General features: G+C 41.2%; 1 protein-coding gene across 2 annotated transcripts; it reads right to left on the reverse strand.

The window, feature by feature from the left end:
* Positions 1-988: 988 nt before the first annotated feature.
* On the reverse strand, positions 989-11187 carry selp (selectin P). 2 transcript variants are annotated; one of them, XM_072680738.1, is made up of 11 exons: positions 11147-11187; positions 10574-10643; positions 9486-9854; positions 8442-8549; positions 7374-7559; positions 6686-6871; positions 3098-3301; positions 2681-2866; positions 2060-2269; positions 1364-1486; positions 989-1212 (listed from the first exon to the last, which is right to left on the reverse strand). In XM_072680738.1, the coding sequence occupies exons 2-11, from the start codon at positions 10641-10643 to the stop codon at positions 1148-1150; spliced, it is 1707 nt and encodes a 568-aa protein (XP_072536839.1). In that variant the 5' UTR covers positions 11147-11187; the 3' UTR covers positions 989-1147. The 2 variants fall into 2 exon arrangements, with proteins under 2 accessions (XP_072536839.1, XP_072536842.1); XM_072680741.1 differs by lacking the exon at positions 8442-8549.
* Positions 11188-11972: the final 785 nt, after the last annotated feature.

The following is an 11972-nucleotide window of genomic DNA, read 5'->3' on the forward strand; positions in this document are numbered from 1 at the left end:
GGAAATCTTCTTACCTGCACCTGAAGTATGCAGAACAACATCTCGATATGACAGAGACATTTTAGAAACAAGTGATGTGGACTAATACAGCTCCTTAGCTGCAACAAGCAACAAATAAGTCTATATATTATCTCAAGATTTGGGGGTTGTGTTGTGGTCAGTGACACAGGAAACACTGCATGGATGGATGGAAGAATGTATTGTGTGACACAGCGAGTTAAATCAAAATAGCTGGCTTCTCCAACAGGACAACGAGCCGAAAACATGCCTCAAAATCCAATATGAGCCAACTCAAGAAACACAAGCTGAATCTAAAAGCATTCTCCTGAAACAAGAATGGAAAGAATACTAGCTGTCTAATACGAATAGTGGGAGGGTGATATATGGATGCCTTTTCTGACACTCTCAATAGTGTTTGACACTCTCAAAACATTGTTTATTTGCTTCACTTTTATCAAACAGTAATACTGCTTCTTTCATTGGAAATATTTGGTCCATTTTGGGAGCCAAACAGGAGAGTGTTGATGATTAATATGCATGAGCTCATTAGCATCATTTTCAATTACTGAGGTAATGTGGAAAAATACCACAGTAGCGAGAAAGAGCAGCAAGTATTTAGCATAGTGCTGTTATTATTGACTCTGAGGAATCTTCCACTAAATGTCCTAAAGTTTCCAGACACCCACCCTTTTAATGAGTCTCCATCGCTGAAACAGATGGAGCTCTCTTAAATACCTTTGGGAGGAGATCAGTAGCTGACCTTATGAATGCTCCTGTAGCTGAATACAGTCAGATCCTCACAGTAATGTTCCAGTACCTAGTACCAAAGCAAGAAATGTGGAGGCAGTTAATGCAGCAAAAGTGCAAAAACTCCCTAGTAACTTCAGATGAAATGTAGGTGTTTCTGATTAAGTGGCCAGTGAGTGTATATTCATCCTGTTCATAACTGGTAGTATAAACAAACAAACAAACAAACAGGAAACACAAACACAGTAATACACTCTTTATTTATATGTCAGATACATAGACAGACAACACCAGCAGCATTTGTACTGCTTCATTTTGGGAAATAATACAGCTCTGGAAAGAGTCAGAAAGCACCTCATATACTGTCCTTGTAGATTAAACACATGTTTAATTTTTTTTATTATTTCTCATCGAAGGCTGGATTCAGATCCCCCTCCCAAGCCAAGTTATCAGGCGTGAATTTCGCTGGAGTGGAAGAAAAACACATCAAACCCTGGCCCAGTAAATAAGGGCAAAGAGGAATGTGGCAGACTTGATTGATAGGGATCAGCCGGCCCTGAAAACGCTGGGCTGTTCGGTGGAGCACTCTAGTGGGTAACAAGAGCATTTCTCTTACCCTTCTTCGAGAACTGCCGCACCGCCAGTACAATCAGCCCTGCTGCCAGCAGCCCACCAAGTGATGATCCGGCACCAATGGCAGTGTAAACAAGCAGGCCGGTGCCTAATGGCATCTCCTCAGCTGCAACAGACACACATATGCAAGGCCTTTAACAGTGGTTTACAGATATCATACACTGGCCATTCAGAAACACCTGCCCTGTGCTCCCACTCACTGACCACTTTGTAAACCCCATATCCCTTATAGCTCACTGTGAAGGTAGCTATGCAATAATGCACAACGATTTAGCAGAACCCTTTCATTATTGGTCAGGTTCTGACCACAGGACTGCTGGCCCTGCTAATTCAGGGGTGGTGGACCATTATCACTTTTCACGTGAACTCAGTAACCACCAATCAAAAACCACATGTCAATGAGCTAATGCATATTAATGAAGGAATGACACGCTCTCCTCTCTCAACATTCATCAGCGCAAAGGGTAAGGTATACCAGGTGAGACCCTCTTGGGTGCTGGTGTGTGTGTGTGTGTGTGTGTGTGTATGTGTTCACATGCCACAGATGGCTTACATGCTGAGGCCAAATACTGCAGTGGTAATGTAAATTATGTGAGTTCAACAGCTCACGTGTGCTTTTTAGATTTGTCACTACGAGTGTATAATGACAAATAAACGCAGGACATTTGCAGAGGCTTACCAATACAGGTGGGCAGCAGCGCTGTCCAAGTCCCATCAGAGGTACAGATCAGCTCACTGCTTCCATTCAGCCTGTAGCCTCCTGAACACTGGAACATGCACTGGGAGCCAAAGCTGAAGTTGCCCTTTGGGTGTAAGCAGTTCATTGAGGGAACCAGAGGAACCTCCGGCTGGGCGAGAGGTAAGTATGAGAGGGGCTTGCACTGAACAGCTGTGTGTTTGTGTGTGTGCAAGAAAAAAAAAGAGAGAGAGAGAAAAAAAAATGGGGGAATGAGTGAATGGCCCTTCCAAAACTTTGCAGGTCAGTGTAAAAAGTGTTTTTGAGGTTTAATTCCCCGGTTTCCCCTTTTGTGATATTTATTTAAGTTGAACAAATTTTGTTAATCTGCTATTCAGGTAAATTAGTTTGAACTGACCAACCATTTTAACAGTGTAGCAGTTGACAGTCTACTTTTTCAGTAGTGTAGCCAAACACACTGTACAAAATAGTAACCTATAAAAGACCATGTAGTTCTTATTCAACTACTGTGATAACCCTGAATCAAATGATGTGTTTACATAGTAAGCAGATTGTCTACATTTGAAGGGGGAAAACTGTAAATCTTGATGAGCCTGCTTTTACCATCACAGGAAGGAATCTCTTGAGTCCAGGATCCATTTATAGTGCAGTCCAGCTCAGGTTCTTCTGTGAGTACATGGCCATCCTTACATCCGAATCTGCAGTGCGAGCCGTAACTAAAGGAGGAGCGTGGGTGAGAGCAATTTATCCATCCATTCTCTGGAGCGAACAGCAGAGGACACTGTTGAGCTGCAGAAGAAAAGGTGCACAGACTTCAGTTTGATGTTTGATGTGAGAATGGCAGTACACACAACAGTGACTTCATTTTCATGATCCTCTCCCACCCGCAACCTAAAAGCACAGTTGGAATCTGCTCATCTGACAGAATGTCCTGGCTTGTTAAGATGAACCTTATGAGCATGAGGAACCTAGTAGTGTTACCTGTGACCATGCACCACATACAGTGCATTAGCACCATACCTTCGCACGTTGGTGTTTCTGCAGACCAGTTGCTGGCCTCCAGGCAGGTTAGTGTGCTCTCTCCTCTTAGTGTGTATCCTTTCTCACAGGTCACAGTGCAGGATGAGCGGAAGGAGAACCTTCCCAGCGGGTCGGTGCAGGTGACATGACCGTTTGGGGTCATCAGGGTGCCACAAGACACAGCTGGAATGACATCAGTAAGCACTGGGGTATGGATGAAACAGCGAGATCGGTGTACAGAGTCAAAACAGCTGATAAGTACAGCCTTATCACTTTCCAAGTACATAGTACATATAACCAAAGGCTTGAGTATTTAATGTCACCTGTCACCTGTTAGTTACAGCTTTTGTACCATTTCAGGAAGCCTAAAGGAAACCAAGTCATCCCAAACACATATAATGATGCTGAGGTCTGGAGAAGCTTGACGGAGAACACAAGCAGCCTCAGTTTCATTTAATCAAACAATATCATGTTTTCTTTTTCCCTGTAAGCACTTCCTTATCAACTTCCTTTCATTGAGTCGAGATTTAGTAGATCTGAAGCAAGAGTGGAGCTTGCTTTTCTCTCCTCTATCAAAGGGCAAAGCTTTAAGTGCTGTTTATCTGATTTGGTGGTCTACAGTCAGGCACAGTTGTTGGGGGTCCCATCTTTTAATCATTTTAGTCATTAATCAAACTTCTGTTTTACAGAATTTTCTTTGACTTTCCCCTTCCTTGTGCAGTTGGACTATCTTATGTATGATCTTCTCAGTAATAATGCGAGACATGTCCTTAATGACTGTTTGGATTGGAAATGGAATAAACACAGGGTGGCCTCTGGCTCCAACAGCACAGTGCTATTCAGTGACTGTGGCGAGGCTATTTTAAAGGTCCCAGTGAACCTGTGGTCCCCAAAAAGGTACTCAGCATCCTGAAAACGATTAGCCAGCACATCAGCATTCAGTCATCTTATCTTAGAGAACACCTTCAGTATTAAACGAGGAGCTGGGCACATGTAAACACTGTAATCATTATATTTTACTACTTATGATGTCATTTTGTATCATATTATGATGGGTATTTCAGATCCCATTTTTTAGAAGTGTAATAATAGCTTGCCTGTTACCATCTCTTGGATTCAGACAAAAAGGCACATTTGAGAGCAGCTATGCATTTATTTATGTAATTTTTAGTCTGTTCTTGCTAGATTTAGTGCTCTACTCAAAAACATCAGTCAGAGTTGTAGGCCAGAATCACGTAAGAGAACCACTTCAACAAACTTTTTTCCTTTCCTTTACCTTTAGGCAATAAGCTGATTCTATGTAGGAGGGATACAGTCCTTTGGCCTTGTTGTCTGGATGACCCCTCAATAAAAGAGAAGCATGGCCTCTCTAAAGTGCCTTTATTATTATGGACCTTGCGATAGCCCAACAATCAACTGTATTTAGACACTGCATGGCTGACGGTCAACAAACTTCCTTTGTTTATTATTGCTCCATTTCCCAATATTAGACCCTGAAGACTGCCATTGCCAGCCTTGAATCTGAAGTGATGAGGGAGAAACACGCCTACGGGTTTCCCAACGTTCGCAACTCCACTCTCCAACCACAAAAGTCCACAAAATGCAAACAAATATAAGTCATGTATTTGTTTGCATTTTCAATGGAGCCAACTGACTCTATAACAACACTTTAATAAAATAGCAACAAAAAACTATCCCAGATTGTTCTGGTTGTGTCCACATATCCATGATTGGCGAATTCCAAACATTTTACATGGACTTGCACTGAAAACCTAACTTACTAGCTCTTGTTTTGTTTTTGTAGTTGATTTGGAAACAATTATCACAACTAGGGATGCACCAATCTGACTTTTTCTGTTCCGATACCGAAACATAAACTTTACATATTGGCCAATACCTGATCCGACACCGCTGCTGTATTAATAAACCATTTATCTCACCATGTGGGAGAGAAGTAAGACATCAGGATTGACTTAAACATCACTTTACTATATTTGAAAAACAAACTATAACAAATGAACACAGATATAAGCCTACTGAACTGATATTTATTTGTCACTAAAATAAATCATTGTGCCAGACCTTGGCACAGTGTTGTCTGGGTTTTGTCTGGACTTTTATTCTGAAATTTGAAGTTTGACAGACTAAAGAGGAGCTAGCAGCTAGTGTGTCCTCCTTCCATCACAGGAGGACACACATTTCAGCTCTGGTCTCTCTCTCTATCTCTCTCTAATGGCAGAAGCAGCTTGTTTTTCCAAGATGGATTATTTGCTGATAGTTAATGACAGATCGAGGATCAATGACACTGCACTGGTTAGATAGGCCTTGCAGTGTGCTATGATATGTGTATCATGTCTGTATGTTATTTTTTATCCTGTGTTATGAAGCCTAGAATACTGGCGGTGCAAGAATCTGGTTCAGTGAATGGATCAGTCCCAAGGATCTGCCTAATTATCCAATATCCGATCCAGATCATTTTGTTAGTATGGGGGCCGGAAAACCATCCTAGTATCAGATCCTAGCGGTGCATCCCTTATCACAACAATAAACCTTGTGATGTTAAATATCTTGTGTGGGCTACATGTCAATATATTGTAGTAAGATTTGTGGTCAGCCAAAACCCAACTTCCCTCTAGAAGTAGCCCAGGCTTGAAGCCACCACTGTAAATGGCCAGCAGGAAGGGTGTTCATGCTTCTCTGGGAGAGGCACAGTGAGTACACATCAGCAGCTCACTTCCAACCAACAAGTGGAGCTTTGAAGTAGAGTAAGCTTTGTTTATTCACCTTACTTTCCATTAAACCGTTCGGGGAGGGGGGGGGGGTCGTCTTTGTTTACTTTGTGTTAGACGTCCGGTGCACAGTGGTAATAAACATCCATTGAGTAGTACCATATGCAAATATGCAATATAGGCAATATGCAGTGAACACATACATACACACTAGTGAGCAAACACATTCCTGGAGCAGTGGGCAGTCACTGTGCAGTGTCCAGGGTGCAGAAAGGGTTAAGGGTCTTGCTCAGGAGCCCAACAGTGGCAGTTTGGCAAAACTAGGTATTGGACCCACAACCCTGTCATCAATAGCCCAGTGCTCTGCTCTAACCGCTGAACCAGCACTGATAAGATGCATATCTAATTTTCTATTAGTCCATTAAATGTTGGACTAAACATAAAGAGCAGCTGCTGTTACTTAGGATTGTGATGATTCAGGTTTTATGCATTCTTACTCTATTAGAATATATAGTGTTGTTGATACTGAAGAGCAGCACATCACCTCCAGACTGTGTGGAATATTGGAATACTGGATTTTCTGGAGAAGGGGAACTGAAACTCAGCATTCAGCGAAGCGAAGGTCGCACAGGCAAACTCCGCTCCCTCAAAAACAAACTGGACTACCTCAGCTGATCCAAACAAGACACACATCAGAAGGGAAAGCACTGGCTTATGTTTCTACCAGTAAGACATGAAGAAGTCAGACCCGTGGGAGGTGTGAGTGGGCTAAAGTCTAACCAGCTATGATCTCTTCAGTGTCTGTGTACTACACAGGGTGGATGTAGGGGTGTGGTGGGCCAGCAGTTGCACGCTTTACCTTCACATGCTGGAGTTTCTGCAGACCAGTTGCCTGTCTTGAGACAGGTGAGTGTGCTTTCTCCTTTTAGTGTGTATCCTCCCTCACAGGTCACAGCACAGGACGAACGGAAGGAGAACTTTGCCAGTGGATCAGTGCAAGTCACATTACCATTGGCAGGGGCCACAAGGGGGTCACACATCACAGCTGAAAGAAGCACCATTGTAGAAGATACATAGACTTAATTCACAGTCAATTTGTCATTTATAATACTCAATATTAAATACCATATTAATGGTATGTTGTAAGGTTTTTTTTTTCTAATAAATATTTCTTTAGGCACGCCACAGTCCATAGCAGAGCAATCTAGATTAAGATCTCTGCAGCAAAGGCCTTGTTCAGATAGGCAACCTAAATAAGATTTCTTGGCATATCAGAGAAGTGATTTTGCTGTCACGTTTCTTTCACTCAAGAAATGAGCGAAATTTTTTGATGTCTGCACTTCCACGATCATTGTGTAAGTGTGAAGCAACTTGTTACACAATGCCATTAAAGCCATTTCAAAAGAAAGGAAGGGAGAGGCTTTGCTTTTCTGCCCGAGTCACTGTGAGAACTAAGCAAACTTCCAAATTTGTGAACTGTGGCAGTGTAAAGCTAATTCAGGATCTATAGCATAATAGAAGGACCTGCTGTTGGTGTGAATCAGTACCTGTGCACGCAGGGGCCATGTGTGTCCACTGTCCCGTATGGTCACACTGGGTTGTGTGTGAGCCTACCAGCTCAAAGCCCTCCTCACAGCTGAATGTGCAGGTGGAGCTGTAGCTGTTTGAGTTGAAAGGATGGCTGCAGTTCATATTCCTGCCAATGGCACTGGTAATGGGAGGACACTGAACAACTGCAATTTTGAAAAAACAAATAGATCGCTGAGAATTTGTCCGAATTTTGGACATCACCATTAAGATCCAGACAAGACCTGGGTCCTAGCCATTTGTGTCGTGGGGAAAGATGGATGACATTTTGGAAATTTGTCGCTATTGTGCTACTGTAGCAATACTCAAACAGCATAACCTTGTAATTCCTGGTTCAGCTGGTTGAACAGCTTTGCTCTTGACCAGCAAAGAGTATGTTGGTCCACTGCTTATCCACCAGTATGATCAGTTTGGCCAAACTGGTCAATAAACCAAACCTGTTAACCAGTATGACCAGCTTGATGACCAGCTTAGTCATGTTTATCATGCTGATAGACCTGCTAATCTATCAAATTCAAATGAAAGCAAAAGCCAACTCTGGTCAAGATCTAAGCTGGGTATGTTTTCGTCTGGATAACCAGCTTTTCAACTGGCCTTGACCATCATAGACCATCCTAGAACACCTGCAACCAGTGGATCTTAGACATTTAAAAAAAAACATACACCAGATAAAACAGTGGCACATTTTTGGGTACTACAGGTGATATTGCCATTTGTCATGAACGTGTCACCAAATACATAATGAGCTTTGCAGCTGTGTTGCAGTGATCAATGGTGGAACGAGAGCTAAATTATGCCATGGCACGCCGTGGCACTGTCCCATTACCCAGCGTCCAGACAGTGAAGATTCTCTAAACATACAATGGAACTGGCAAGATGAACTGAACCGAAACTCTTCATGTGATTAGACTCAACACAACCATGGTCTGGTTCCCTAAGCAGCCAACAGCCTGTATCTGCATAGGAGACAATGATTATAGCCTGCGAAAACACACACACGTTTTTCATATCTGGATGGTCTGCAGTACCTTCCTCACAGCGGGGTCCAGTGAAGCCTTGGTGACACAGGCATGTGTAGTTTCCAATGTTTTCCACACACTCAGCGTGTTCACTGCAAGATGTCTCAAAACAGGATGCTGCACATACCCGCAATACACAAAGGAACTATTAACACACTGTTGATCAGTTTGAGAAAGTTGCGGAACTTGTCATATTGATCTCATTCTTGTTTATACCATTTGAAACAGTGCTATATTACAGCCCCCAAGATAGAGATTATAATATGTAAATTATGGGACTCACATGGGGCTCATGCACCTCAAAAAACACATATGATGGAAAGAGCCCATTAATATCAGAAATTGCATACAATGTTGAAAAGAAGATAACCAAAAGCAACACGAATTTCTTTAACCTCTTGAACTCTTAGGAACACCGCAGCCAGTTTGCACTTCTTTGCATGTAGTTACTGATTAATAATTGTAAGAGTGTTGTTAAAAATCTGTTAACCAGTATGACCAGCTTGACGACCAGCTTAGTCATATTTGTCATGCTGATAGACCTGCTAGTCTATCAAATTCAAATGAAAGCAAAAGCCAACTCTGGTCAAGATCTACGCTGGGTATGTTTTCATCTGGATAACCAGGTTTTCAACGGGCCTTGACCATTATAGACATCCCAGGACACCTGCAACCAGCTGGAATCTGGTCTTGAGTTGGTCTTTTTCAGCAGATTCAGAAGACCCAGTGGATCTTAGACATTTGAAGAAGTGCACCAGATATGGGTGATATTGGTCATTTGCCATTTGTCATAAGAATTTCACCAAATACAAAATGAGCTTTGCAGTTAGTAGGGTGTAGTAAAAATTGAGGAGCATCAGAGGTCCTTTTTACATCTCATAATGTTATTTTATGATGTTATTTTTTTCTGCTTAACCACAATGTTACGTTTTCAGTTTACACTCTTTATAAAATGTGGCCTGCTTGGGTACAGCATGGATTTTCACATTTAATTGTACTCTTTAAGTATTAACTTTAAGGGCTAAATCTGCATATTTAATTTGGAAGTTTTACCTTTGTAACAGAGTGATGCTTTCTTCTTGCTGCACCTCTCGTCATTCCACTTGGCTGTGTCTTTGTCTCTCTTGATGTAGATCTCCACACAGTCTTCGCCACTGCCCTGATTATTGGGCTCTCCTTTTGCCCAATTAGCCGCCTCATCGGTCAGGGTCTTTCTGGTCCCCACCCACGTCCACGCCTCCCCTACCTTCCTGATGCCAATCCAGTAGTATTGGCGGTGAAAGGGCAACACCTGGTTCAGGTAGGTAATCTCGCCCTGGTTCTGGATGGCTACCATGTCTGTATAATGGTTTTGGCACCACTGACGAGCTGTCTTCCAGTCCATGTTGTTCTCTGTTTGGTAATGGTACGTCCATGCCTGGGCTTCAAATTGACATGTGATTGGCTGTGTTAGAGCTTTCAGAGATGATCCTATTGCTGCTGTTTCAGTGTCTGAGGCAATGCATTTATCCCCTTGAAGCTGAAGAGCTGACACTTCCTCAGTATTATAACTACATAGCTTACATTCTGTCTACCAGAACATCATTCAGGAGAATATTCAGACATGTAGCAATCACAAGCATAAGAGCATGTTTACCCTGGATGACTCAATTGAAAACAATTTAAGGATTTGGAGTGACCTGGTCAAAGTCCTGACGTAAACCCATAGAGAGCAGTTCATACTCGAAAGCCCTCCAGTATGGCTGAATTAAAACAGTTCTGCCCAAGAAAGTGGGCCAAAATTCCTCCACGGCGGTGTGAAAGGCTAATCTCCGGCTATACAAAGTGTTTGTTGCGGTGGTTGAAGTTATCACACTTATCTTACCTACGTAGAAACGTATGCTCTTCTTAGATTTTATTTTAAATGAGGATCTGAAACCATTTAGTGTGACAAAAATATCTGTTTGTAAAGTGCACTGTGCTTATTCTTAGTAAATGTCCTCAGTTGAGCTGTTGGGCTGAGATATAGTTTGTTTGAGGATCTGAAACCATTATTGTGACAAACATGCAAGAACAAAGTATATCAAGAAATCAAAGAGAGTAGAGAGGTAACGTGTCAAGGAAAAATATGTGCTACTTTTGCATAAAGTAAGAACCCTTACCCTTATAAACCATGATTGTAAGACCTCCCAGACATCCGAAAAACAGCCTGATATGCCTCATAAAAAACATCTGATGGACAAAAAGCAAATCAAAGAAACTGTGTCTGAGTCTGAGAATTTCTGTAAATTTCCATATGTAATCAGTAGTAAAATTTAATAGTGTAATTATAGATTTGAGAGATAAAGACTAGGAATGGAAAATATAATGTCTGTAAACAGTAAATAGCTACTTATATTTCATAAATAAGTTAATTTATGACATTTTATAGTATAACTTCTGGTTATAAATTATTAATAATGATTATTTACTTGTTTTGCAGTGGTTTGTAGATACACTATCAATATTTTATTGTAATTGCCTTATAAAGGAGTTGCCAGTAGTACAGTACTCAATACTTTACAGTTAAATGTAAAATAAACACTATTTGTTTATATCACAGTAATATTGCTGATTTATTATACAAGAAAAACTGAAAAAAAAAACATTGTTTTATATCTACATCCATGGTTATGCAATACTAATCAAAACTAATACATTTGAAATCCCTGAATGTGTTAAGAGACACAGCTTACCTTAACAGCATCACAAGAGTAAGAGTTGTGAGTAGGAGACTCTCTACGAGCACTGCTGTATCTGCTTGATTACAGTTGTAACGGTGTGCCAAGTTGTACTACACCCACTAGGAAATTATGCAACGTATGTGTTGTGAGAGCGTCATGCCGGCGACTGAAAGGGTCTTGATTATACTAAAGTAAAATTCAGCATGCTGCAAATTTGACTGGACAAACGGCATTTATTCTTTAGGCTACTGAAGCACACCCACACACAGCTCACACGAGCACTAGGCCAACTGCAGGGAGAGGCTAAAAGACAGTGCCCTAAAAGATGCGCCCTTAGTTTCTTTCCATAGTCCCAGTTTTACATATGAGGAGTTTTACACCAAGACGTGAAAGAAGATGAGTGTGGGGTCCAACCGACACCCGACAAGTGTAAAGATTTGTATTTGCCTAGGCAAATAAGATGTGAACCTGGCTAAGAGGGAGTTATGGATGAGGGGAGAATTAACGTTAGCTTGGTCCCTCCCTTCATGAGGACAAAAGGTTGAATAGTGTAAATGGTATTTCTAGCACCATATTGCTTATATGAGTGGACTGATTGCTTTTATTGATTTCTTATGCACTCTTATATATTACTATATAACTTATACTAAATATACTAATATATATATATATATATATATATATATATATATATATATATATATTTTTTTTTTTTTTTTTTTTTTTTTTTTTTCTTTGTTGTTGACTGTAAGGCTACTTACCTAGCTGCTGAGTAGCACAAATATATATAGGAGGAGACTCAAGGAACTAGGAGGAAAGACCTAGCAGACTTTCACAC

The sequence above is a fragment of the Salminus brasiliensis genome, chromosome 1 (genome assembly GCF_030463535.1).
Source record: "Salminus brasiliensis chromosome 1, fSalBra1.hap2, whole genome shotgun sequence".
Classification (NCBI taxonomy): Eukaryota; Metazoa; Chordata; class Actinopteri; order Characiformes; family Bryconidae; genus Salminus; species Salminus brasiliensis.

Excerpts from the sequence above, each read along its gene's own strand:
- selp (XM_072680738.1), bottom strand. The coding sequence starts at position 10,643 with ATGTTTTTTATGAGGCATATCAGGCTGTTTTTCGGATGTCTGGGAGGT. Across the intron at positions 8,550-9,485 it reads AGCATCACTCTGTTACAAAG|CATCCTGTTTTGAGACATCT; the intron begins GTAAAACTTCCA and ends GGGTATGTGCAG. Across the intron at positions 1,213-1,363 it reads GCGGCAGTTCTCGAAGAAGG|CGAAATTCACGCCTGATAAC; the intron begins GTAAGAGAAATG and ends CTTCCACTCCAG.